The sequence below is a fragment of the Asterias rubens genome, chromosome 13, assembly GCF_902459465.1.
Source record: "Asterias rubens chromosome 13, eAstRub1.3, whole genome shotgun sequence".
Taxonomy (NCBI): domain Eukaryota; kingdom Metazoa; phylum Echinodermata; class Asteroidea; order Forcipulatida; family Asteriidae; genus Asterias; species Asterias rubens.
Window position 1 is genome coordinate 6,875,651 of NC_047074.1, and position 27,478 is coordinate 6,903,128.

The following is a 27,478-nucleotide window of genomic DNA, read 5'->3' on the forward strand; positions in this document are numbered from 1 at the left end:
TCAACCATACACCTGCTTCAACGTATCACTTGTTTCTAGAGAACCGACTGATATGATTTTGCTCCTGCCAATGCTTCCCGTAATGTGCTACCAAATCAGCTAATTGACAACATCTCCGGGAGTCCAACTTTTTAGCAAGGAAATGTCATGATTTATTCCTGAATGGTTGGTAGACAGAATCAAGCTTTCGAACGCACACAACGTGACAATCCTGACTCTTGCGTGGAAATATACTTATCATTGACGATGCAATACAATCAGAGTTCTCTATAAATCAAACTTCCATCTTTAAGTTAATTTCAAACAACTACCATGGAAATTCGTGTGTTGATCATCGGTTATGGATTTACTGTCATGTTTTTGTTCAGTATTTTAGAAGCTTCAACCGTAGATGAAAATCGCCAGTGCACCCGGTACTTCTACACAGAAACTGTCCGACATCCAAAGAAGGATTGCAACGAAAAGGTATTGTAACTTTTGTTTTGTAAACTGATATGCATGTGTATACCCGATCAAGAGTAATATTTAACTCTAGGCAGTGGACACTATTGGTAATTATTACTCAAAATAACTATTAGCATAAAACCTTACTTGGTTACGAGTAATGGGGAGAGGTTGATAGTTTAAAACAGTGTGATAAACGGCTCCCTCTGAAGTAATGTAGTTTTCGAGAACGAAGTTATTTTCCACGAACTTGATTTTGAGACCTCAGAATTAGATGTTGAGTTCTCGAAGTCAAGCATCTGAAAGCACACAACTTCGTGTGACAAGGTTTTTTTCTTTCATAGTTATCTCGCAACTGCGACAACCGATTGAGCTCAAATTTTCACAGGTTTGTTATCTTGTGCATATCTTGAGATACACCAATTGAGAAGACGAGTCTTTGACAATTACCAATACTGTCCACTGTCTTTAAGTAATGTTTAGCCTCCGAGAAAACCTCTGCTATTGGGTCAGAACGTCAGGCCATGAATAGCATTTTTAGTATTATTCTTATTTGATGAAAACATTACTCTTCAAGTGTTTTTTATTTCATTTTATGAACCCCTTTTGAGACCCACACATACATCGGTAATGGCTTGATTAAACCCACAGCAAGCTGCAGCTAATGAGCATAATAATAATAGAGCCATGTAACTTCGTTATAAGATAAAGTGAGAGTTATCCCGTTGGTGGTTGTCTCTTGGCCACCATTCCAACAAGAGAAACATCTCTGTCAGAGTTGAGCTGTTGGGATAAATCTGAACAAATTAGTTGTGTCTTCAGCAGTTTGTTGAACACGAGTAAGGGCTATGTAATAACCAAACGAAACATAGCAGCCTTGGTACAGAGGGTTGGGGTGAGAGAGTTTCAACCTTTTATGTATTAAAGTAAGCGATGGCCAACACAAAGGTGAGAACATTTCTGAAATAAATATGGTGCTCAGTCACGCACGGTCATACAAAAAGAAGAACTGTTGTTGTTTTTCTGTTGGGAACGGGAATCAATGGAGTTCTTGAAGAATTCTGAATTCATATTTTGCTGTTCCAGTGATTAGCGTGTTGTTTTAAAGGATTTGGGTACTTTTTTTTAAATGTCCATTGATTTACATTAAACTTACAGGGTTTGAAGATAATGATGGTGGAAAGCTTCCCTTCAAATATTACTTACAGAGGTGCTGTAGTTTTTGAGAAATGAGTATAACAATGTCATGAAAATACGTTTGTAAATGCTTAAAATAATTTTCGTCTCATGAGACGAAAATTAATTTCATGCCATTGTTTTACTCATTTCCCAAAAACTACAGCACCTCAGCACGTAATATTTCAGGGAAGCTTTCTACTATCATTATCTTCAAACTGTGTAAGTTTAGTGTAAATCTGTGGACATTGTGTTTTTTGTCCTACAAAAAGTACATACACCCTTTAAAGTTGTCCATGTTTAGGGTTAGGGTTATGGTCAGGGTGAGGGTTAAGGTTAGGGTTAGGTTGGGGTTAGGGTTAGGGTTATAGGGTTAGGGTTAGAGTTAGGGTTAGGGTTAGGTAAGGTTATGGTTTGGGTTTGGGTTAGAGTTAGATTTAGGCTTATGGTTAGGGTTAGTGTTATGTTAGGGTTAGGTAAAGGGTATGACAATTAGGCTGCAAGGTAATATTAGCCTTCCAATTTTTAAAGGTAAGTCCTTTGGAGCTTACAAAAATTCACTCCAAGATGTAGGCTACTTCTTCAGTGAGCAGTGCGCACCCAAGTATGAATTATTTTCGGACTTTTTGATGTCATTGGAAAGTTGTTCCACCAGAATCATATATTTTTTATTCGGCAGTCATTTCAAAAGTGTATACAGTATTTTTTATAACACAGGATGAATGACAACACACATTATACCCATAGATTATACAAGAATGTTGAGTTATTGGCAAGAGAGCATGTTGGGAATTTGCCGACGGGCGCGACTGGTTTTTGGGGCCGTCTGCGGTCGCTAGCGGATTCATAGGCGACAATTGACGGCAACACACGATGATTGGCGGCAAATTCAAAATAAAAATTCACAGCTGGACATAGCTTGCCGTACCCCCTATTAGTCATAGTGTTAGCCAGCCTCAAACGACTGGAAAATAATGCAACCAATTATAGATTAAAGATACTATCTAGACACTACTGGTAATGTCAAAGACAAGTCTTTTCTCAGTCGTTGTATCTTAACATAATATGCATAAAAAACAAACCTGTGAAGATTTGAGCTCAATCAGACGTCGAAGCTACGAAATAATAATAAAAGAAACAAACTTCATTGTCACACAAAGTTGTGTGCTTTCAGATGCTTGATTTCGGGACCTCCAAATCTAATTCTGAGGTCTCGAAATCAATTTCGTGGTAAATTACTTATTTCTCGAAAGTATGTTAGTTCAGAGGGAGCCGTTTCTCAACATGTTTTGTACTCAACAGCTCTCCATTGCTTGTTACCAAGTACTTTTTAATGCTAACATTTATTTTGAGTAATTACCAATAGTGTCCACTGCCTTTAAACGACTGGAGGATATTACAACATTAATATATGAGTATTATCTCCGTTCCAGGTTGTCTTGATGTCGAGATGTGCTGGCCGATGTGAGTTGATGTCATCAGCTGATCCAGTCATTGGTTTCCGTAGTATTCTCAAACACCCCTTTACTTATCGATGTAGTAGTTGTCAGGATCAAAGCTCAATGATGAAGGCAGTTCGATTGCGGTGTAGAAATGATGAGAGGGTGTATGCTGTATACCGCTACATACTACAATGTCACTGTTCAGCATGCAAGATTGGATTACATCGCCGTTCTGGCTCAACGGTCATTACTTACAACATTGTTTTACTTCTTCTATATACTTATTAATTCACATTCCGTTTAAAGACACTATTGGTAATTGTCAAAGTTTTCTCACTTGGTTTATCTCAACATGTGCATCAAATAACAAACCTGTGAAAACTTGAGCTCAATCGGTCGTCGAAGTTGCGAGATAATAATGAAAGAAAAAACACTCTTGTCACACGAAGTTGAGTGGATTCGGATTCTTTATTTCGAGAGGGAGCCGTTTCTCACAATGTTTTATTCTATCAACATCTTCCAAATATTCGTTACCAGGTGAGGTGTTAGTAATTATTTTGAGTAATTACCAAAAGTGTCCACTGCCTGTACGTAACTCGTGAAACAAATATTATGGAGGAATGTTTACATATTGTAGTTTTTGTTTGATGATATATTTTATTTAGTCAATGTCGTGAACTATTGTGTTTTGTTGTCCCATGGGAGTGGCCCTTTTCTGTGGTCAAATGATAATTGTTTTAATATTATTCGCCATTTCATATTGTAACAAACGGTTATACAGTACACATAATTAATTAGAATACTGAAATGTTATTAGAATTCATTGAAGGTTTTTATGTATGTTTTAATATGCCTATTAATTAGTTTATCCGTCTTTATCGCGCATTAGTGTTGTACAATAGCGTAATATTCTGTAGGCGCAGTGCACCTTAATTTACTAACTTTACAAACAAATTGCCCCAAACATGTGCCGGGCTGTACATTTGAAATAAAAAGACAAAAAAACATTCCCCCGAGGTATACTTCTTGGTAATTTTTTATTTTATTTTATTTTTTAGGGGCTGCACGCACTAAAAACTAAAAATTACAAAGAACGGGCTGTTGAAATTTTAAAACCAAAAGTATTACAACATGTTATATACATGTTTCTAACATACCATATCGTCAGTGTGAAGTAAGAGAGTTTGATACCCCAACTTCTCTTTGTGTTCTCTTAACTTTACAAATTCTGAAGACCTGAACATGAGCAATACAATTTTGTTGCACGCATTGAACCAGCCTGACTACCATTACATTATACATAACCACTGGTCGTGAGTTGTTATGTTAAAGGTAGTGGACACTATTCGTAATTACTCAAAATAATTATTAGCATAAAACCTTACTTAAATACAAGTAATGGGGAGAGGTTGATGGTATAAAACATTGTGAGAAATAGCTCCCTCTGAAGTGACGTAGTAATTTTCCACGACGTTGATTTCGAGACCTCAATTTAAGAATTTGAGGTCTCGAAATCAAGCATCAGAAAGCACACAACTTCGTGACACAAGGGTTTTTTTCTTTCATTATTATCTCGCAAATTCGACGACCGATTGCGCTCAAATTTTCACAGGTTTGTTATTTTATGCATCTTTCGAGATACACTAACTGTGAAGACTAGTCTTTGACAATTACCAATAGTGTCCACTGCCTTTAATCGAAAAATGCAAATGTCGAGAAACCTCGTCGGAGGTCCACTTGTTGGTTTATTGAGTTTCACTTTTCTTTTCGAAATCATACTCAAATGATATGTACTTTTCGTTACATTACACTGTCTTGTAGGTCAAGATACAAAGGAACTGAAGTACAGCACACTGTGTCATGGAGTTACTTACGGAGTGAAGGGCAACACCGCACCATGCAGAAGATACAACAAGGAATCATCCACTGCGAATTCATCACGAAAACCGTACAACAATTGGGCAACAATTAGGCCATGGGCCGAAAGTCAAAAAGTCCTCTAGAGATAGGAGAATGTTGCAGCCCCAAGGGTGAAGGGGAGATGTATTTATCAAAATGTAGGGAATTGTGGCCTCTTCAAGAAGAAGAAAAAAATTGTTCTACTTAAAATACTGGTTAATGAGCGATAAATCAAAGACGGCGGCAATAATTCAAGATGGAGGCCGTTTATTTTATTCTTTTGTAATAATGTGGTAGTGAACATGTAACCTGGAAAAGGGAACACTTGGAGATTTACTAAATAAAATTGAATTTCTGATAAATATCGCTCTGGGGAACTCGCTTGCAATGAGAAGTGTAAATCTAAAATCGAGTGAGGATAAGAACGCGAGGCAATTTGATAAAAAAAGAAACAATGACCACTGACTTTTATAGGAACAAGGACAAATTGTATTTATTTGATCCACTCAAATCTCACATAGAAATTGTATGGAGAAGAAACCAAACAATTCCAAGAAATTCAACTGGAAATCATTTCTAAAAATAGATTCAACAATCAACACATCTTAAATCTGTTTTCACCAAGTACTAAAAAATAGATCCAGCACACTCGTGAAACTAATGAGTTGACTGTACTTGAAATAAACAGTGGTTTTGAATTGAATCAAACACTAATAAAAACCCAGCAGAATTTAACTATAGGATAGGCTAGTAATAAAAAAAACAAAATGTGAAAACCTAAACAAAACAAAAACCAACACAAACACACTGAAATTAACAGCTTTATACAGAAATGTTGAGAGCTTGCATGCAAATTATCATCTGGAAGGATTTCACAAGAACATGGAAAGTGGCTGTTAACAAAATGGCTACCATTATCAACCTAAATGCATGTTTTACCAATTAATAATCAACCAAGTATGTACAGTATGTATGTGCGGCCGTTGCAGGAGATGTAATTTTGTCACGTGAAATTTTAAGTAGTTAGTTTATGACCTGGTGTAATACGATTTAAAAATGGCCAAAACCAGAAAGACTTGTGGGATGGGGTGGGGATGATGTGCCCCCATTAGCCACGCCCCCCAAAAAAATACAATCTCAAAAATTGAAACCGTCATCATCACAGTTACAAATGTACAACTCTTCAAGATAGAAAACCTTTTGTGATGTACAATTTAACAAAGTATGTGTGAGGGAAATGTAGATGATGGAAGAGGGGTCCAGTGTCTGCTAACATCCCCACCCCACCCCCGTTCTGAACAATTTTCCTGTGGAGGCATGCACAATTCGCATTTTGGTCAAAAAGTTACGGCATAATTTGACAAGAAATCGTCGATTACCGCCAAAATATAACAATGACGGGGTTCATATTTTCACCAGCACACTCGGATGGGGTATCCGCAAGAAGTAATCACGCTAATTCGGCTATTCGGGGTGGCTCGAAAATTAAAAAGTCTCTTCACAGAGATCACCCTAGGCAATCAGTAATGTACGCAGTATGATGTTGCTTTTTGTTTTTTATTCCCCATTTTTGCTTGCGAATTTTATTAAGTTATTGTATATAATATTGTTGTTCTCTTAATGATGTTCTTTTAACCTGTTATAATGTTGTATCATAGTTGCAATTCAGTTGTATGCTGTGATGGCTATTGTTAATAAACCTTTTATCTATCAATCTATTTATAACAGCAATCCGGGTTTTTTTTCTTTCTAAAAACGAAAACCAACCCACCAACCACTGTTTCGATGTCAAACCCGTCCAATCAATGCCAATACGTTACAAGGTACCACATCCTTCATATACCCGCGAACGGGATTTTATATAACAAATTCCTCTGAAATTATGGTTCAGTACCACAAAGCATCTAATTAAAAAAAACAAGCAAAAACTACCCCCGTTCACACAGGGACAAAACAAAAATACTTGCTCAACATACCAGAAAACCAAAACAGTCCCCCCCCCCACACACCCACACACCAACCTGTGACATATATTTCCTGTTTTGCAATCGGAAGGAAACAAATAACCTGGCTCAAACCCACATGGACAACTCATTGCGTTTTTTAGAAATGGAATAAATGTTTTGTTTTCTCATTTCTCCCCATTTGTAAAAAAAACAATGACAGTTTATTCAAGCAAACAAACACAAACTTGCCAAGGAATCAAGAAATACCACAATCAGTTTTCCCGCGCATCTTTTTGAAAACGACTGGACCACAAAACCCTCTTTGTAAACACGAAGGAACCCCACAACCAATCAACTACTCGCAACCACATAAAGCTTGCCAACACCTGAGTGATCACGCCCACGTCCGCCCTGTTGGTATATAATCACTGTCACCACGGCACTAACGGCACTGTCATCATGTCTACCAAACTTAGCAAGTTCCTGAAGCGCCACAGCAAAATCAACAATCTACCTTCAACTTCAAGCCCGAAGATCCAGGATCCACCGTCTCCCGCATCCTCTTCAGCTTGCAGTGATGACACACAGTTTGACCGTCTGGTGAACTCCTTTGAAGCCCATTGCAGGGACATCACGGAAAAGATCGCATCCGATACCCCTGTAGCTCGATTAAGACTTTCTTTTGCGGTAGCAAAATTCAAGGCACAAGAACTACGGACAGCCACGCAACTATTCAGTTATTTTACACGGCCCAGAACATCTGCGAACAAAGGTACCAAGAGGAAACGTGAGACGTAGAAACTCGTCAAACAGGCAAACTGGTCCTTTTCAGGACCACCCATCTTCCATAGAGAGACATATCATTGAATTGCTAACTTTTATACATGTTATTGCTATACATGTACTAAATGTATTTATTTTATGAGCAATAAACAAATTTCTCTTCTCTTCCACGCAGTGATGCAACTTTTCCGATTTAATCGGAAAACCGATTTTGTTCATATTTTGGGGGGCTTAAAATCTAAAATGTATTAAAATCTAAATTGACCAAGTCTTGTCCCAAGACGTCAGCGATCAACGAGTACGTGCTTAATACACAATCCCTAATAATTACAAAGCTACACAAAGCTTTTAGTTGACAGTTCTATGCCTCTTTTGTGGATTTTAAAAATATATTGGAGGAGTTGACGGCACCGAGCGAGTAGACGGCGAATTAACGGCAAGGGGTGTATTTATGTTAAGACCCTATTTTGCAAAAACAAAATATCATATCATATTTGCATAATGAGTAAGTAGATGGCCTAAGCTTTCGATCCAAGAGGCATAAAACAATTACAAACAAATACATATCCATTTACAGAAAAAGAGAGGGGAAAAGGATTAAGGGAAGGATCCAGAAAGAAGCGGGAAAAATACAGCCAATCAAAGTTTCTATTTCAGAAACAATTGGTGGCTATGAACTATGAGTAAAATGGTGAGGACAAAGGATGTTTAGTATGAAAGGATGAGTTACTGGACCATAAAGTGGTTCGGTAACAGTACAGGGCCGCACCAAAAGGTAGGATTGGAGAGCATGTTGCATCATAATGCAACTAACAATGGTCAATTAATAGAAAATAGCAAAATAAGAGCTAGGATGTTTTTAAAAATAGGTGTGAGCATCTCATATTAGCATTATATAGCGCAGTAGTATAAACAAACTTTCAGAAAGATAGGTTTATTGCAGTTATGAATTCTGAGACCCAATTATGTAACACGTTATATGGGTTTACTACGGCCTTTAGCAGCCACATCCGGCTCCATGTCATAACGTCCTACTAACCTACATTTCGTCTTCCGTTCTTTTTCAGACCACCACCACTGAGTGTAAACTTGCACCGCGTTTACACTAGATCCTCCTACAAGGATCCAAGGAGGATCAGATCCCGAAAGCGATATCAAACTTTTTTGTGCCGCGTTCACACTTGAGTGTGATCTCACATTGATCTCGCATAGTTCACGGAAGTTCAGTTCAGCTGACGTCAAAGGTTACTGTGCGAGGTCATTGATTGTGCGCGAGCATGTTCCCTGAAATAACCGGAACTCGACGAAAATTTAGACACAAAACTGACAATAACTATGTTATAACTGATAAAAAATGTATTTAACAATAATTTGTTTGAATGCTAAACAATATGCTTACGTTAGATGAAGGACGAAAAAAGGTCGGTACTGAAAATTCTGGAGGACGCAAAGCGTGTGAGTTATGCAATCGCTGTGATGTTGGTTACCATTGTCATACAAATTAGTAGGGGACCAGTTCACGATAGAGTGCACATGCATACAATCCCCATGTACATGTACGTTACACCATGGGGGAAGGTTACACAGCGTTGTCCCTCTGATCTCGCAATGAATGGAGGTCGAAAAGGAGGATCTGATCCCGATCCTGATTGCGTTCACACTAGCCGTTGACCTCCCTTTGATCGCTCTTTCGAGATAAGATCCTCCTTTGATCCTCCTAACAGGATCAAGTGTGAACACGGTGTTGGTTTGAATCGCAATACGTGAGTAGGTAACTTAATGCTAAGTGGCCTCATCTTCCCCAGGAAAAACATTACGCCTAGATTTGTTTACCATCGTGTGTGTCTCCGTTCTCGAAATCGAAGCGCCATACTTCGAGTTTTACTGTGTCACCCACTCTTTAAAAAGTGGTTTGGGGACACCGATCCCTCCCTCGCTTTTAAGTTGAGATGTGCAAATCTATCAGCAATGGAGCATTCGGGTGTTAAGCTTTACGGCGTGGGATAGGGTCCGGGTCCGCGTAAGGGCCCAGGAAATGTCACATCAACATAAATAAGTGCGTGTCTCCTCCCCCCCCCCCACGAACAGTTCGTCATAACATCGTATGCACTGTATGTACATGTACTGTATATTGTGTACTGTACTCGTTGATCACTGACGTCTTGGGACAAGACTTGTTCATGCCTGCCATCAGCGTGGTAACGAATAGTTCGGGAAATTATCTGACGTTTTCGATCAGATTTCTACATTTTAGATTTTAAGCCCCCCAAAACATGAACAAAATCGGTGTGTGACGCTCAAAATCAGTTTTCCGATTAAATCGGAAAGTTGCATCTCTGCATGGTAAGATAAGAGAAATTTGTTTATTGCTCATAAAATAAATACATGTACATTTAGTACATGTACTTAGAATTAGCGTAGTAAAATATGCTATTTTAAATAACAGTTGACAATTCAATGATATTTCTCTCTATGGAAGATGGGTTGGTCCTGAAAAGGACCAGTTTGCCTGTTTGACGAGTTTCTACGTCTCACGTTTCCTCTTGGTACCTTTGTCCGCAGATGTTCTGGGCCGTGTAAAGTAACTGAATAGTTGCGTGGCTGTCCGTAGTTCTTGTGCCTTGAATTTTGCTACCAGCTCGCTTCTTGCAGACTTCATGGCCACCTCTATGCTCTCCTCGATCACTTTGGCTTGGTGCGTGTACTCATCAATGGCCAACCTGACGAGTACCAAAGATGCCTTCGATGTAAGTCGATTCCAATCCTCTAAGAATGATGGTTGGAAAGTCATGCCTCGGTGTGGGTGAGGTGGCCTGGCTGTGTGCATCAAGTACGTCGGCGGCTTGTTGGTTTGGATCGACTTATTGAAGACTGATAATTGTGTTGTAATGTGACTGCTGGCGGCTGTGAGTTTGTTCACGAGTTCCGCCAGACGTTTTACAAAATTGAAATCAGTTTCAGAGAGTCTTAATCGAGGTACAGGGGTTTCGGATGCGATCTTGTCCATCATGTCCCTGAAATGGGCTTCAAAGGAGTTCACCACACGGTCAAACAGAGGTAGCTGGCCATCACACTGTGTGTCGTCACTGCCAGCTGAAGAGGATGCGGGAGACGGTGGGTCTTGGATCTTCGGGCTTGAAGTTGAAGGTAGATTGTTGATTTTGCTGTGGCGCTTCAGGGACTTGGTTTGGTAGACATGATGACAGAGGTTAGTGGCGTTATTGTCGCGGTCAAAGTGTCTATGTACTAACAGTGCGGACGTGGTGTGGGCATGCGTCAGTGGTTGATTGGATGTGGGATTCCTTTGTGTTCACAAAGAGGGTATTAAGGTGGTGGTCTACTCTGGTTCGGGTGGGTCTCAAACAGATGCGCGGGAAACTGAAAGATATTCTGGAATCCATGGCAAGTTTGTGTTTGTTTGCTTGCTTGTAGATATAGTCGTTTTTCTCTTTCCAAATGTGGAGAAATGAGAAAATAAGATGTTCATTCCATTCTAAATACACGAAATGAGTTGTCCATGTGGGTTTGAACCACATTATGTGTTTCCTTCCGATTGCAAAACAGGAAAAAGTTGTCACAGGTTGGTGTGTTTGTGGGGGTTTGTTTTGGTTTTCTTGTATGTTTTGTTCTGTCCCTCCTGCAGATGTGTGAACGGGGTAGTTTTTGCTCCTGTATTAGCATTGATTTAACGGGTTTGACATTGAAACGGTGGGTGGTGGTTTGGTTTTCGTTTTCAGAAAGAGAAAATGACGGGTTGCTGTTTAGAAACATAGATAGATAAAAGGTGTTTTGACAATAGGCATCTTAGCATAAAGACTGAATTGCAACTATCTGGTGCAAAAGTGTCGTCATAATTTGACCAAAAATCGTCGAATCACACAAGCAATTAGGCTTTTCGGTGGCTCGAAAATTGAAAATGTATTCCCCGGGCGCATTTTGTTTCCCCGTACCGCAAAAGAGCCAATACCCACACGCATAGGTATGGGCGCTTTCCCGGATGCGAGACTATTTTTCCTACGAACTTTTTGACACCCGCGCATGCGTAATCAATGATTTATTCTAAGGCACGCCTAATGCGTGTGGCCTGTAAATGTCTTGAAATGGTTACAAATGAGCACCACCAGACTATCTGGCTTGTCATCCTTGCTATGATTTTTCTTCATTAGTACTGTGACATGGTTCTACACTGTTTACCCTAGAGGCACAATCATGTCAGTGGCGCAAAATTGTTCCAAACATCACCAAGCTTTATCCATAGTAGCGCGATCGAGTGCCTTTCCTTTTGAGGGGGCTTCTGATACTTAGGTATGAAGTCGTTCTACATGGTTACTTTAAAGGGATGCTCAAGGGGTAATAATGCAACCACCTTGCTCCAGCCAATTTTTCTCAAAACTTTATACATGAAGTTAGGAAGTAGCAATATTAGACAACTTCTATGTAGCTGGATAGACTTAAGTTGACTGGAGCAATACACCGATCCATTAAGCCGCGCCCATTTCTCATTGACCAATCACAGCCGCGAAATCTGATCACCATTTGAGCCGTTTGGTGATTTTTGCTCTAATGGTGATCAGGTTTCTTTGCCTGTGATTGGTCAACTTGTAAGGAGGCAGGGCTTAATGGATTGGTCTATTTGCAACCCAATTCTCAGAAATTGGTTCAATTGCTACAGTGCTAAGGAGGACAAACTGTTCTTTTATAAAATACAGGGTAGCTCCATAACGATTTCATCTTGAAATAATATTTTTAGGGGGAAACATTAACAAAACTACTGAGTGGCCCAATAACAATGTAACAAAACGTATGCAAATATAATGTTACATTTTCATGGGACAATCTTGCAGTAGAAAGGCCACAAATTCTTAAAGAAAGACAAGACAAGTGGAGGTAATGCTGTCAGAAAAACCTATATAACATAACCTGGTATAAACATGAACTCTTATAAAAGCTTAGACCATAGACACATCGGCTCATCAGTACATAGTGATTATTTTTTAATTTGTAAAACTTTGGGAATTACAACTTTTTGGTGCAAAAGTGACGTCATAATTTGACAATTTTTTTTCGATTACACCCAAAATATGATAGTAACGGAGTTCAAATTTGCACCAGCATACTTAATGGGTGGGGTATCCGCATGAAGTAATCGCGTTAAAGACCCGGTCACACAGGAATTCGATAACGAGAGCGAAAACAAGAATGATTACAAGGCACGCCCTCGATTGGTTGAATAAGCGTATTCTGCGTTGAGCAATTCAACCAATAGAATGCGTTCTTTTTGCGTCGTTATCGTTATCGTTTTCGTTATCGCTGTAGTGTGACTCGGCCTTAATTCGACATTTCAGGATGGCTCGAAATTAATTATTGATTCCCCGTGCAGGGAAAAGCTTTCCTGTCAAGCCGGTCATGGTTGAGTCTCCCATAGCAATTGCCAGACCTAGTCCAATGATCCTGAGGGTAAGTTCTCCGCCCGACACGAATGGTTGCTATACCTTGAACAGGGCAAGTTCAGGCTCAGGCTCCATCAAACAGACAAAGACTTGAAGGAGGTAAAAGACGCGAGATGGGACAATAACAACCTTATACGCATTATCTTTTAAATCTTACAATGTTATTTTATTTGAATTCGTAAAATACCATAAAAAATACTTCTTGAATTTGTTTTGATTTAAAGCTCATTCTATAAAAACTGATCCGTAAGAAGACGTTTAATAGTTACTTTAATGCAAAAAGTAGGCCTTAACATGTTTAGTTGTAAAATCTTTATATACTCCACCTTTTAATAGCAGTTAAGAAAACTAGTTATATTATTAACCAATTAACCATACATCGTTGTGTGTTAAGATTCTGATTCTCTCATCACTTTCCTGTGTCCTGTTGAGAAAAAAAACACTCTCCAAATGCAAAAGAGTGAAAGGGCACTCTTTGAAGAGCCATATGAACGACAACTCAGTTTTGAGTGGTCTTTCACTCTTTTTGACTGAGTTTTGCAAGTTTTTATGTTTTCCTGGAGTGAAACCCCTCTAGAAGAGTGAACTAACCACCACTCTTTGTAAAGAGCCATTTGAGGGACAACTCGAAATGTAAAGAGTGGTGTTTTTCATTCTTTTACATTTAGGGACGCAGTCTCTCGCTACTATAGGTCTTGTGGAAAGACATCTGCTCGTCGGTGAAGGTCGTTGGTTCAAATCCTAACTGAGAAAAATGCATGTGGATTTTTTTTCAAAGGACTCGGGTCGGGGTATTTGTAAAACACAAATCATTTTTTCCACATTTTGTTCAAATTAAAATAAAGTAAAATGAGGTGTACTTGTACATGTTTATATCAAAGTCGCATAAACAGTGTTACTCTTTGTTAGGGATTTCCAATCAGTTGCTACCTTTAAAAAAATTTATATGCAAGGATTATTTCTGTTAGTACTCTTGATCTACTCTAACTATTGTCAAAGCATAATATAGTCTCAATTTTAATAAAATGCACAGATAACAAGTAATACTTATATATACTTCTACTTCCATTCTCAACCTATCCAAACTCAGCAGCAGGGGTGTTTGATTCTCCTGTACTTTAAAGACACTAGACAATACTGGTAATTGTCAAAGACCAGTCTTCTCACTTGGTGTATCTCAATATAAAATAACAAACCTTTGACAATTTGAGCTCACTTGCGTGATAATAAAGAGAACCCTTGTAACACGAAGTTGTGTTCTTGATTTCGTGACCTCAAAATCTAACTCTGAGGTATCGAAATCATGGAAAATTACTTCAGAGGGAGCCGTTTCTCGCAATTTTTAATAATATCAACCTCTCCCCATTACTCGTTACCAAGAAAGGTTTTATGCTAATAACTAATTAAAGGCAGTGGACACTGTTGGTAATAACTAAATAAATAATTATTAACATAAAACTTGGTAGCGAGAAATGACGAGCTGTTGATAGTATAAAAGTTTAGAACGGCTCCCTCTGAATTAAAGTAGTTTTCGAGAAAGTAGTAATTTTTCACGAGTTTGATTTCAAGACCTTAGAATTAGATTTTGAGGTCTCGAAATCAAGCATCTGAAAGTACACAACTATGGTGTGACATTTGAAATAAGAACAATTAAATGTTGTTTAAGCGTGTTTAGACAGATTGCATTTGGATTCATATACTAACTGTACATACATACATATCAATTATGTATTCATTATATGAAAGCCTGTGTGTATTAAATCATATTATTTACTTTAACATAATCTATTTTTTTGAACTAATTTAAACCAATTTTGTTAATCGTAATGCTGACTTGATTTATACAATCACATCCTAATACTAGTGAGGTTTGGCAACACGTTACACCAGCTGAAATGTGAACGTGAACGTCAAAAAACGTGTTGCTTCTGTGTGACGTCACCACTTTGGGCTTCATATTGCATGCTTACGTATGACGTCTGCACGCACGTGCCTGACGTAAACCTCACGTATGCTAAAAACGACACAGTTTTCTGACGCGGAACGTGCAGCTAAACCTCAATACTATTTGTGCTCATACACGCGTGATTAACAATATGGCACAAGTTATATACATGTAATAATGTGAGAAAAACAAATTAGCCAAATTTGTTTTTTAATGTATATTTCCACTTAAAAATATATTGAAACTCATAATATTGTTTTGTCATTCTCAGATTTTTAATGAGATAATGAGTTTTTACTCTTGCTTTCTATGCAAGCACTCTTGCTATACAAGCAATATCATTATCAACACATGGCTTTCACGTTTTGAACGTAAAGGTACGTTGATAATTTTACTTGTTAGCAAGGGATTACTTCTGCATCTTTAAAGGCACTATTTTTGGTAATTGTCAGAGACCAGTATTCTTGCTTGGCGTATTCCAACATATGCATAAAACAACAAACCTGTGAAAATTTGGGCTCAATATTGGTAGCTGAAGTAGCAAGAAAATGGTGAAAGAAAAAAACACCCTTGTTGTACAAATTAGCGTGCTTTCAGATAGGCATAAAAGGCTTCTGGCCAGAAGTTTTTTATTATTTTGATCTGAAATTACCCCTTTCTCAAAAACTACGTTACTTCAGAGGGAGTCGTGTGTCACAATGTTTTATGCTATAAACAGCTCTCCGTTGCTCGAAGTAAATTGTTATGCTAATATATGTTTTTAGCAATTACCAAACGTGTACAGTGCCTCTAAGATGTATTAACTTAAACAATGACTAACAATATGATTAAGTGATTTTACGAAGCAGTTGACCATATACAAAGTTTTCAATTTGATAAGAAAATGAACTCCTTATTAATTTCGTGGTTTTCTTATCTTTTTTCCTAGTGACCCTGAATCTATGACAACAAAGGGCACAGATCTAAATGATGCAAACTTTCTTATCAATTGTTTTCCACTTGGTTCCATTTCTGATGGTTTGGTGTCTCTATTTTGAACAATCTTAACTAAACATTTGTGGGGTTTCTTCAGTTCAAACCAATAGAATATTATCACATTAGCTTTTGCTAATCGGGTTTTGATGTTGATTTTAAACTTCTTAGTGGAAAGTCAACAAGATTTATCCATTATTATGTGAAATGAGTGGTCTAATTAAACTTAAAAAAAGCCACACCCACAGCTATAATATTTAATTATTAACTCATGTAGTCCACCTACACCATCGAAACCACAATTGTCATGTTAATTAGTTAGCTGTGCTTTGTTGTTGTTGTTGCTCTTCTTAAATGCACATTAGAGTCAATGGATTTTTTTATATTTTTATATCATCATCGTTAGACCGTGTAAGTTTTATGTAAATCTGTGATCTTCACGATTTTTGTTTCTGACCAATTCTGTAATGTTCTTTTTAGAGGGATTACCAGTTTTATAACAAGTGACATTCTTGATTATGAAGTTTGTTTTTACTCATATACACCGTGTGTGTTAGCACTGTACATACTCGGTACTTTCCCGAGTTGTGAAAACAAAAAATCACAGGCATATTACTCGGGTGGAATTCAAACCCATGACCTTTGCATTTTAGAGCAGTGTCACTACCAACTAATTAACATCTATCAAAGGCAGTGGACACTATTGGTAATTACTCATCTCTTGGTCAAGTTGCGAGTGCATACAATAAATTTAATGTGATGAGAGGAATATAGGATTTCCTTCCGACCCCGCGGTGCTCACTATGCCCCTGCCAAGAGCGAATTGAACGATCACTCACCCTCTCGTGGTGATGTCATGCACCTCTGACCAGGGGCCAATTTCATAGAGCTGCTTAAGCAAAAAAATTGCTTAAGCACAAAAATTGCTTAAGCACGAAAATAGCTCCCTTATTTTACACATGTTACTGGCCAAAATGTCCTGCCATATACATTGCTTATGACTAGTATTAAGCTGTTGTTTACTTAGCATTACAATTGAGTGGAGTCTTGGCCGGTCATCTGATTTTACTAAGCAATGAATTTTTTGCTTAAGCACAATTTTTTGCTGAAGCAGCTCTATGAAATTGGGCCTTGCCCCCAAGTGATCCGGGCAGGGTACTTGGGGCTGACCCAGTGAGCCCCTGGAAGCTATTTGAACGCACCGGGGCAGACCGGGGTCGACCCAGGGAAGCTAATCGAACGTACCCATAGATTAAAGATCATGTGTGGTTGCTTCATTATCGTCAAACACTGGATTTACATGGGTTTGATCTGCTGGTTCATCATCAGGAAACTTTGTCTGGGAAGATTCTTCCTTCTTGGTGTCACCCTTAGCGCCTGCACCTTTCTCAGCATCAACCTTCTTTTCATTCTTATCATCTTGCTCCACCAAATCATCTTCATCTTCCTTCTTTGGGCAGCAAACATATCTGATACCTACATAGCCTAAGGTAGCCACAGTACCTTCTAGCAGGCTAATTAGACTGATCATCAGAGCTACCCGACCAACAAGATCCGACTCTGGGCGAGGATAGAATAGATCCAACATAGTCTTAGCGAGAAGGCTGTTCTGTGCTCCCGTCTCTAAAGCCACAGTAATGACAGACTTCTTGGGGAGACAGGCTATCTTGGCTATCAACGCGCCCGCTATGACCCCTCCCACTGGGAGGAGAGCGGCAACAACCCATACCTGCCATGGTGACTGGAAGATGTAGAGCTGGGATGGAATCCCTAGGCCAAGAGCCAAGACAATGAGAACACCAGCAAACGGCTTCAAAAGCTTCTCACAAATCTTGCGGAACTTAATGAACTTATAGCAGAGACCCATTCCAATGCCGACGGGAATTATGAGGAGAATAAGCTGGATTGCAAGATCTGTAAATGGAGTCTGGAGTTGAGAGTTATCAGAAACAATGGCTGATGCATAGATGAACAGATTAAGGGGCATCATACCAAGTGCCAAGACAGTAGAGAAAAAGGTCATGGTCAGACTTAAGACAAAATCACAGTCTAGGAGAAGACTGAAAATATTACTTAACCAACCACCCGGACACGTACCAACAAAAGTCAGACCAAGTGCCGTCTCGCTGTCCAAGGCAAAGATTTTAGTCAGGGCAAATGCCCAAAGGGGCATAAGGAAGAATTGCCCAAGCATACCAATCAAGATTCCCCATGGGGGTTTCATCTTGCTCCAAATGATCTTAGGTTGCATCTTGGCTCCCATGGTGACGTAGGAGAGTACTAACCATGCAAGTATTAGGTATGTAAAGAGGGCGTCTAGGATGGTTGGTACCCGTAATACCTTCACTGGATACATCCCAATTGTCACTGGTGTTACATCGGATGAGTTTGTTAGAACAAGCTCTATGTCCTTTATACCAACAAACTTGCCATGCACGTGAACAGTGAATGTGAACGGTAGCTCATCGCTACTCAAGAGTTCGTTTTCAGTGGAGTTGACAACCTCGAATATGAATTCATCTGTAGATCTGACACTGAATTTTCCACTCTGTACTCCATCAAAGATGGTAATGTTCATGGGAAGTACTTGCCCTTCATCGACCAATAAGTAATCTTCTTCGTTGATGTGGCTAACATTAAAGGTGACTGCATCAGTTGATGGGATCAAGACGGTGAAAAGTAACGCTCCGAAGACAGCAGAGGACAAAATGGAGTGCAACTTCATCTTGAATGCTTTGATAATCTGTAAAAAAAATAATAATAATCAATAAATTAAAACAAATCATCGGCCGCATTAACAAATATAGAATCATTTTTGGGGTTGAACAAAGAATTGACTAATAGAGTGGGATTTGAACCAACGACCTCCGGATTAACGTGATATCTGATACTGATATTTGAAACTAAAAGTCGCATCCCATTCGATAGCTCAGTTGGTAGAGTGCCGGCACGTTAATCCGGAGGTCGGGTGGTTTGAATCCCACTCTAGTCAATTCTTTGTTCAACCCCCCCCCAAACTATCAACCTCTCCCCATTGCACGTTACCAAGTCAGGTTTTATGCTAATAAAATATTTTGATATTTCAGTGGCTTTTTAAATGTTGTGAGTATACAAAGCTTCTCCATGTGTCAAGTGAGAAACAAATTTTAAAACTGATTAGAAAATGGGCGGCGCGACAAAAGGTCTAATTAAAAAACCGCTCCGCAATACAATGAAAAACAGGCGTCACGACGGCAGTGCGCACTTACCGCGACGGCACAGGCAACGTGACGACACGAGTGACGCACTGCACATTTTGACCTCTATAATATAGAACACCAGTGTGGGACACCAGTGTGGGATCCGGCGGGCGAATTAAAGAAGTTTCACAGGTGCACAGGAACACTTTGTTTTTATAAGGCGGGGGGGTCTAAGAAGACAGTTATTGGTTGGTGCCTCCTCTGACTTTCTTGTTATGTTTTGAGGCAACTCAATTTGACACGGGAACATTTTTTTTTATAAGGGGGGGGGGTGTGATTTGAGGAACTCAATTTGTTTTCCCTCTTTCTCCCTACTTTAGGTGTTATTTTTAAGGTAACAATTTTCGGGTTTTATTCATGTTGAAAAGACATAAGAAACTAAAGTGTGCACAGTTTTTATTTTGAGAAAATAGAATTAGATGTTGCAAACTTACCAACCAAATGGACCGAGGATATAAATGCAAAATATAGTTAATAGTTTTTATTTTGAGACAGTTCAAACACTTCGTTATAATTTCCTTCCCACCGAAAACTAGTGGAGTGCTGACCCTCTGCTTGAGCTGCCCCAAATCAAACAGTGGCGTGTACAAATATCCCATCTCCTCTTGTGTATACGCCCTGGGAGTAAATTAGCAAAATACACAGATTCGATTTCTGAATCTCTCCATGGGAGTTTGCTGCAAGGTCACAATATTATTTACAAGTTATTTGTGAATGTAAGGCCGAATCCGATTTGGCGGCTACGGCTTACGGTTGTTGCTACGGGTGTTGCTAAGGACGTCCTATATCTCACCGCATGGTGACGCGGCATCTAGCCGCAGCCGTAGTTGTAGCCGATAATTCGGACACGGCCTCAGATTGTGATGGGGTCCACCGCGTAGCCGGCCCATCACACACATACTGCTCAAGGACCGTTTATATTATTGGCTGCTAGTTTATACCACGCTCTAACCAAACATAATAAATAACACCAAATATTGGTATCAGTGAAGACAATTTATAATGATTTACAACCTAAGATTTAATGATTCATTGCTTTATGTCCTTGACGAATCTGGGAGACTTTGAAGTGTTTGGTCAATAAAAGACTTGAGGTAGTGATATGTTGTCGTATAAAGGTGACGCTACTTTATACTAGTCATAACTTTATTTCAGTAGTCAAGCTACTGGGCATACACACCATTGTTAAAGGGACACGTTGCCTTGGATCGGGTGAGTTGGTCTATGAACAACGTTTGAAACCGTTTGGGGGCGAGTTGGTCTATGAACAGCGTTTGAAACCGTTTGTAGGCTAGTTGGTCTATGAACAGCTTTGAAATGTGCGAAAGGGTAATCAGCTTTATAGGCCCAGATTGCGGTTTCTTGTGCAAGTTTTATAAATCTTGACTTTTACTACCAAATCAGTAGCAAAAGTCCAAACCAATCAGAAGCGACGGGGTCAGTGGGTCAGCATACATTGGGTGCGTTCGTTTAGCTTCCCTGGGTCGATCCCGCGGTGCTCACTCCGGTGAGCCCCTGACAAGAGCTAAACGAACGATCACTCAAGCTCGTGACGACGTCATGCACATGGGGCCAGCCCCAAGTGATCCACTCCACAAGCAGGGCACTGGGGGGCTGACCCGGGTGAGCCCCTGGAATGACGTCAAAGCTATTTGAACGTACCGGGGGCATGCAGACCGGGTCGACCCAGGGAAGCTAATCGAACACACTCTGATGGGCAAACAACAATCATCCAACTTGGATTCATTATAAAACGGTTGTTTTTTTTTTTTGGGGGGGGGGTTGATCAGCATTTATCAACAATTCGTAGGGGTAATTTAATTTCTACCTCCATTTAAACAAAATCCATTCAAAGGATTTACTTTGACAAATAAACGAACGTTCCCCCCCCCCCTTCATGTATTGTTATTGAGGAGTGTTTGTTGTGTTAAGTTTGTCCAATGGATAAGTGTTTTTAGGATATGAGGCATTGCATGGTGTATATATATTTGGTTTGCGGTAACACCATGTGTATCTACTTTCCAGGTACTTTCGGATGTGTTTGGCATACAATGAACCGAACTTAAAAACGTTACATAAGACGTTAGCCGTCTATTCAACATATGCATAACATAACAAACCTGTGAAAAGTTTAGCTCGATTGGTCATCGGAGTTGCGAGATAGCTATGAAAGAAAAAACACCCTTTTCACACAAAGTTGTGTGCTTTCAGATGCTTGATTTCGGGACCTCAAATTAATTCTAAATCTGAGGTCTCGAAATCAAATTCGTGAAAAATAACTTCTTTCTCGAAAACTATACGTCACTTCAGAGTGAGCCGTTTCTCACAAAGTTTTATACTATCAACAGCTCTCCATTACTCGTTTACCAAGTAATGTTTTATGCTAATAATTATTTTGAGTAATTACCAATAGTGTCCACTGCTTTTAATGTAAAAGAGTGAAAAAACACTCGTGTTGTCCACCGTACTACTCTTTCAAAGAGATGGAACACAACTACTCCATTTAGAGTGAAATACGGTACCTTTACCTCGATTTAGAGTGAAGTTCGTTCAAATTTCACTCAAAAAGAGTGACACGCGATTGACGTTCACTCCCAACAGAGTGAAACTGACACGTCCACTCGGACAAGAGAGTGAAATTTCCACTCGTTTACATTAAGAGAGTACGTTATTTAGCGTCGACAAGAACTAAGTTATCGCTGTTGAGAATACCTGACTTAAAGGGAAGGTACACCTTTGGTAATAGTCTTCTCACTTGGTGTATCCCAATATAAGCATAAAATAACAAACCTGTGAACATTTGAGATCAATTTGGTCATCGGAGTTGCGAGAAAAATATGACCGAAACAGAAAAAACACCCTTGTTGGACGAATTTGTGTACTTTCTGCAGATAGGAATAAAAGACTTCTAGCTAGAAGTCTTTTATTATTTCAGTGAGAAATTACCTCTCTCTCAAAATCTATGCTACTGCAGAGGGAGACGTTTCTCACAATGTTTTATACTATCAACAGCTCGCCAATGCTCGTTACCAAGTCAGTTTTTAAGTAATATTTGTTTTGAGTAATTACCAAACATGTACCTTCCCTTTAAAAACGTCAAGGTGTGACAGGGCCTTATAAACACAAATTCGTCCAACAAGGTTATTATATAGCTTCAGATCACAATTCATTCAATGCGTTATCAAGACTAAGCACGAACCTCAGGGTGGTTGGTGTTTGGAACATGTAAGCGCGATTTTCAGAGTGTTTGTAACATGTGTCCATTTTATTTATTCAGATTCAAATGATCATAAGAAGGTATATCAGGTGTAGGCCTCCTACTACTACCGAAGAAAGACTGAGTATGTGGCCGTGATGTGAGCCTATGCATATGGGTCATTTACAGTGGAAATCATTTTCAAACCAACGCATCATCAGCAATTGATGGGATGCGGGTTAACTTTCCTGGAGAATTTTAGGGAGCGCACCAAGTTCAGAGAACTGCAAAAAACACTCTTTACTTATCTCCGAACCCAATTTATGTCAAACCAATATTAATGACGTTTCATGCTGAGAAACGCCGCTCACCTTAGATGCCAATTTGGGAAATGACAGTAAAGTATCTTTCTATACATTTTTCTGTGTATATTATCTGAATGAATTAACGTTCTCCTCTTCTTTTACCTTTCTAGAGCAGCCTTCATAGTTGAAGATAGTCACACTGCCAGACACACCGGGGTCAACCCCTTCTCTCTGCGATAAGTTAGTGTGTACTGGGCTATTGTACGTGCGTTGATGATTCAAAAGCGTAATTGGTTTATTAAAAATTAACCAATTATATAATAAATGCACAGACGCAGAACAAGGATAACTTTTCGGATATGGCGGCACCACTTTTTCCGCTTATTTCTACAAAAATGGATATCTTATTGAGGTAAATTAGACACTATATTATTTCATATCAAATGAAATAGCGAGTGGCGCCATCTACGCCATCCCAGAATAATTTAGAAAGAAATAACCATAGAAAGAAATGGGAATTTACCTGCTCTGCTGGCTTTACACGACCATCTCTCCGTTAACTCTCTCAAAATGTCGGTGTATGAACGGGCTAAGTTAACCTCAACAGTGACGATGTTCATGGTTTGAGGAGGTGTTTGGGAAGGCTGTGTATTTGTAAACACAGTGTACGGGGCAGTATCGTCTTAACGTACCCCTCAACCAATCAACAACCGTTATACCTATTTATACCGCCCAATAAAAGGCCTCATTTACAAGACAACATCAGTTATATAACCAGTCGATCCCCAATGCTTATTTTGATCCGTTGTTGAAGTATCGAATTCTTCCAAGGGGAGGCGGTTGCCTACAGGTCATTCATTAAACCTTTTGTTATTGTGTCTCGGTTTGGCGAGAATTGCGGCCATTCTCTGCCTGTGTGAATAGTGTGTAGTTTGTTGACCGCATGCTGCGGCACTGATCAAAGATAGTTGAATTTTAATTTGATTCAGTTCAGGTGGATTCCTTGGTGGTATCTTAAAGAAAGGACCGGTCCCTTCTTAATGTCTCTTACCACCAAAAAAAATGGAAGACCATTCGAAAAAGAGTTGTCGTTCGTATGGTTTTTCACTCATTTGCATTTATGGAAAGTAACGAAATGTGCCTCAGTTCGTCATGTTGACTTTCGCCCAATTCGTGGTGTCAAAGTCGGTGAATAATGACGCGCATATTATTTGACATAAATCACGACTTTATGTGCCCCGAGTTGTAAATGACGCCAATAATTTGACACCGAAATTCACGACTTGGGCATCAAGTCATGAAGTGACACCAGCATTCATATTTTATTACCGCAAAATAAATCGTTATAATCTTTTATTAAGTTAATAAGAAAAGTAGATTCGGATATATTATAGATATATAATTTGGGAGAATAAAACATTGGTGAATAACGACTGAAATAAGTACACAAAATTGAACTCACTTTGGAAGCAAAAAACACACTAACTTGTGCACACAGGTTGTGTGCTTTCAGATGCTTGAATTCGAGACCTATGCTGAGGTCTCGAAATGAATTCAAGTATTCTAGTGAGGAACTATTTTTTCTTAAAAAACTACGTTACTTCAGAGGGAGCCGTTTCTCACAATGTTTTAATGAACAGCTCTCCATTGCTTGTTTCCAAGTAGGTTTTTATGCTAATAGTAAAGAAGGGATGCTTATATGCCGCTTGGTTTGCAACTCTCCCGTACCTGGTAAAACAACGCGGAGCAAACAGGCGGAGCGGACAGACAGTAAAGGCCGTCCTCTTTTTATATTTTTTAGATTATAGATTATAGATGAGTGACAAAATTTCCAATCCATGTATCAATCATGTCTGTTACTTAAGGTTGGTCACCACACGGTCACCTAATTTTGTTTCGTTTATTGGGACGATGACGCAAATCGTACATTCATAATAAAGTTCTATTTTTATAGTTTTGACGTATGGCCTGAAAAATGACCGTATCGTCTTGTTAAAGGCTCGTAAAACTGTCCTCAGAATCAATTGGTATACATTTCCGCTGTATACTCGGTAAACATTCAATCAGCATTCTAAAAAGAACAACAACAGTTCTAAGGTTGTTCTGAGGGCAAACAAAGATACAAACCATAGGCCCTTTTCGAAACCACGGCTTCGGCTTCGGCTTGGCTCCGTCCTCTCGTCTGAAACCCTGGGCGCGTATACGCAAAGCACGCACAATATTGTCAAAACAACCGCTGGGCCATACTAGCCTGAGCCGAATCCTAAGCCAAATCCAGTCGTTTCGAAAAGAGCCGTAGAGCTAGCTTGGACCACAGCAATCTTCTGCAGCTAAGCTGGGTCGCGGTGTCACACCAGCTCCATGTTATGCAACTTCTTTGCAACTTCTTTGTTAAACCTTGCCCTATGGTTAAACTATTATTCTCCAACCCGTGTACGGATAGTTACGTTTATATTTAAAGGAACACGTTGCCTTGGATCGGGCGAGTTGGTCTATGAAAAGCGTTTGTAACCGTTTGTTATAAAATGCATATGGTTAGAAAGATGTTTTAAAAGTAGATTTCAATTATCCATGCATACACCAGTGCCTCGACATTGCGTGGTTTTCTTTTTACTTTGCGAACTAACACGGTCGTCCTTTGACTCATGCTCCGAAAATGGCCGACAGTGTTTGTCGACGAGGTAACAGGAAAACCACGCAATTTCGAGTGATATTTGTGTGGATCATTACAATTATTCTACACAAACGGTTTCAAACGCTTTCAAAGACCAACTCGACCGAACCAAGGCAACGTGTTCCTTTAATAACATTGGGCAGAACTTATTGACATTTTAATGACGTGGGTCGTTGGTCGTTCACAATAGATCAGGATCAAAAGAATGCAGTGAAGAAAACAAACTTATAGCCTAATAATAACCAAACAGCCAACTCGAGGTTAACAAGTCACAATAGTCAAGGCAGGATACAATGGTATCATTAAGGAACGGTACGCCTATAATACTAAATCAAGAACTGTGTTCAATACAAAGACAAACACGTGGAGAGTCATCTGATACGGAGCCAAAGTTCATTCGCCTCTGCAATCCCCATCTTACACCATTTTTTTTCTTCTTCGAACTAGGGGTCTGAGTTCTTATAGTTTCGCTCAATAGCCTAATGACACTGTTAATTTTTTGCAAGGTTAAAAAACTTTCAGGTACTTGTTCTACACCAAATTAAATCTTAAATTATTTAAGCTCCACTATCGGGAGCATAAAGTTCATCCTTGATCTTTGGAAACATAGGTCTGTAAAGCTGATGTACGAATCAAGACAACAGAATGTCACAGCAAGATTTAGCATCCCCCTATACACACACATTATCCCTCATCAAGACACTGTAAGATGTTCCATCCAAAAACTCCCGGCAGAAAAACTGACCCGGAATTTGCTTCAAAATTACCAAAAAATTGTCAAACAGACGTAGAATCTGAAGTAAAATCATATTTTAGCCAGTCTGGGTCAACTTGACTCGGAAATAGGTCAGGGTCATCGACTCGGAATCCAGGTCAGTTTTAGACTCGATTCAAGCCCCGTTCTAGTGCGAGAGCTCCCTAAGCATGATGAGTGCTTTTGACATGTGTTTTACACACTGCATTTTCTCATCGTTTTGTTTGCAGATGACTAACATTTTTCTATCAATATCAAGAACGATACAAGTAAAAGCAATTCCTTGGGAAATATTTTGATCTGTGACAAAAAGACAACTACAAGTCTGCAAAAACAGTATCCGCTTTTCTACGACGTGTATTTAAAGCTAACATGAATGCAAAATACGATAGTCGCGGATACGCGTCACGTGAACACACAGTGTCGACGTATCGGTATCTGTATGTGTATCCGTAGACTTGCGAAAGCTCTCTATTGTGGAACAGATGTGGGGAGTTTTCTTATGTTAAGTTATGTAGACGATAGGATTGAAAGTAAAAGGACTCTCACAGGATTGGGACTTGAGTCAAGTCAAGTCAGTTTTTACCCGGGTGTTTTTTAAGTCAACTATAATGCCCTTGCATAACTCTCAAACGTTTTAGATCCATTGCAACTTTTCTCTTATGATACCGAGGCTTACTGTTCACAGGATAGTCATATAGTGGGCCACAGCAACTTAGTTTCCTTTAAATAAGTATGACATAAGCATCAGCTGCCATAAACTTGGTTTATTTCCCTTTCTCTGAACTTTTCTAACCACCATCACTTTGGACAAAAGCCAAACATAAAAACACAAACCCTTTAAAGACAGTGGACACTATTGGTAATTGTCAAAAACTAGTCTTCACAGTTGGTGTATCTGAACATATGCATAAAATGATAAACCTGTGAAAATTTAAGCACAATCGGTTATCGAATTTACGAGATATGAATGAAAGAAAAAACACCCTTGTCGCACCATGGTCACATGAAGTTGTGTGCTTTCAGACGCTTGAAATGCTCAAATTCTAAACTTGAGGTCTCGAAATCAAACTTGTGGAAAATTACTTCTTTCTCGAAAACTATGTCACTTCAGAGAGAGCTGTTTCTCACAATGTTTTATACTATCAACCTCTCCCCATTACTCATAATCAAGAAAGGTTTTATGGTAATAATTTTGTTGAGTAATTACCAATAGTGTCCACTGCCTTTAATAAATTGATGTTAACTGTAAA

General features: G+C 39.2%; 2 protein-coding genes across 2 annotated transcripts; one reads left to right on the plus strand and one right to left on the minus strand.

Moving 5' to 3' along the window:
* The first annotated feature begins 312 nt into the window (after nucleotides 1-312).
* Nucleotides 313-5,127, plus strand: LOC117298674 (norrin-like). Its single transcript, XM_033781993.1, has 3 exons — nucleotides 313-465; nucleotides 3,054-3,305; nucleotides 4,884-5,127. Exons 1-3 carry the CDS (start codon nucleotides 313-315, stop codon nucleotides 4,902-4,904), a joined length of 426 nt encoding a protein of 141 aa, XP_033637884.1. The 3' UTR covers nucleotides 4,905-5,127.
* A 12,006-nt stretch (nucleotides 5,128-17,133) lies between these two features.
* LOC117298846 (ileal sodium/bile acid cotransporter-like) lies at nucleotides 17,134-23,463 on the minus strand. Its single transcript, XM_033782194.1, has 2 exons — nucleotides 23,321-23,463; nucleotides 17,134-18,800 (listed from the first exon to the last, which is right to left on the minus strand). The coding sequence occupies exon 2, from the start codon at nucleotides 18,780-18,782 to the stop codon at nucleotides 17,310-17,312; it is 1,473 nt and encodes a 490-aa protein (XP_033638085.1). The 5' UTR covers nucleotides 18,783-18,800; nucleotides 23,321-23,463; the 3' UTR covers nucleotides 17,134-17,309.
* Between the last annotated feature and the right edge of the window lie 4,015 nt (nucleotides 23,464-27,478).

Excerpts from the sequence above, each read along its gene's own strand:
- LOC117298846 (XM_033782194.1), bottom strand. The coding sequence starts at position 18,782 with ATGAAGTTGCACTCCATTTTGTCCTCTGCTGTCTTCGGAGCGTTACTT.
- LOC117298674 (XM_033781993.1), top strand. The coding sequence starts at position 313 with ATGGAAATTCGTGTGTTGATCATCGGTTATGGATTTACTGTCATGTTT. Across the intron at positions 466-3,053 it reads AGAAGGATTGCAACGAAAAG|GTTGTCTTGATGTCGAGATG; the intron begins GTATTGTAACTT and ends TCTCCGTTCCAG. Across the intron at positions 3,306-4,883 it reads ATCGCCGTTCTGGCTCAACG|GTCAAGATACAAAGGAACTG; the intron begins GTCATTACTTAC and ends ACTGTCTTGTAG.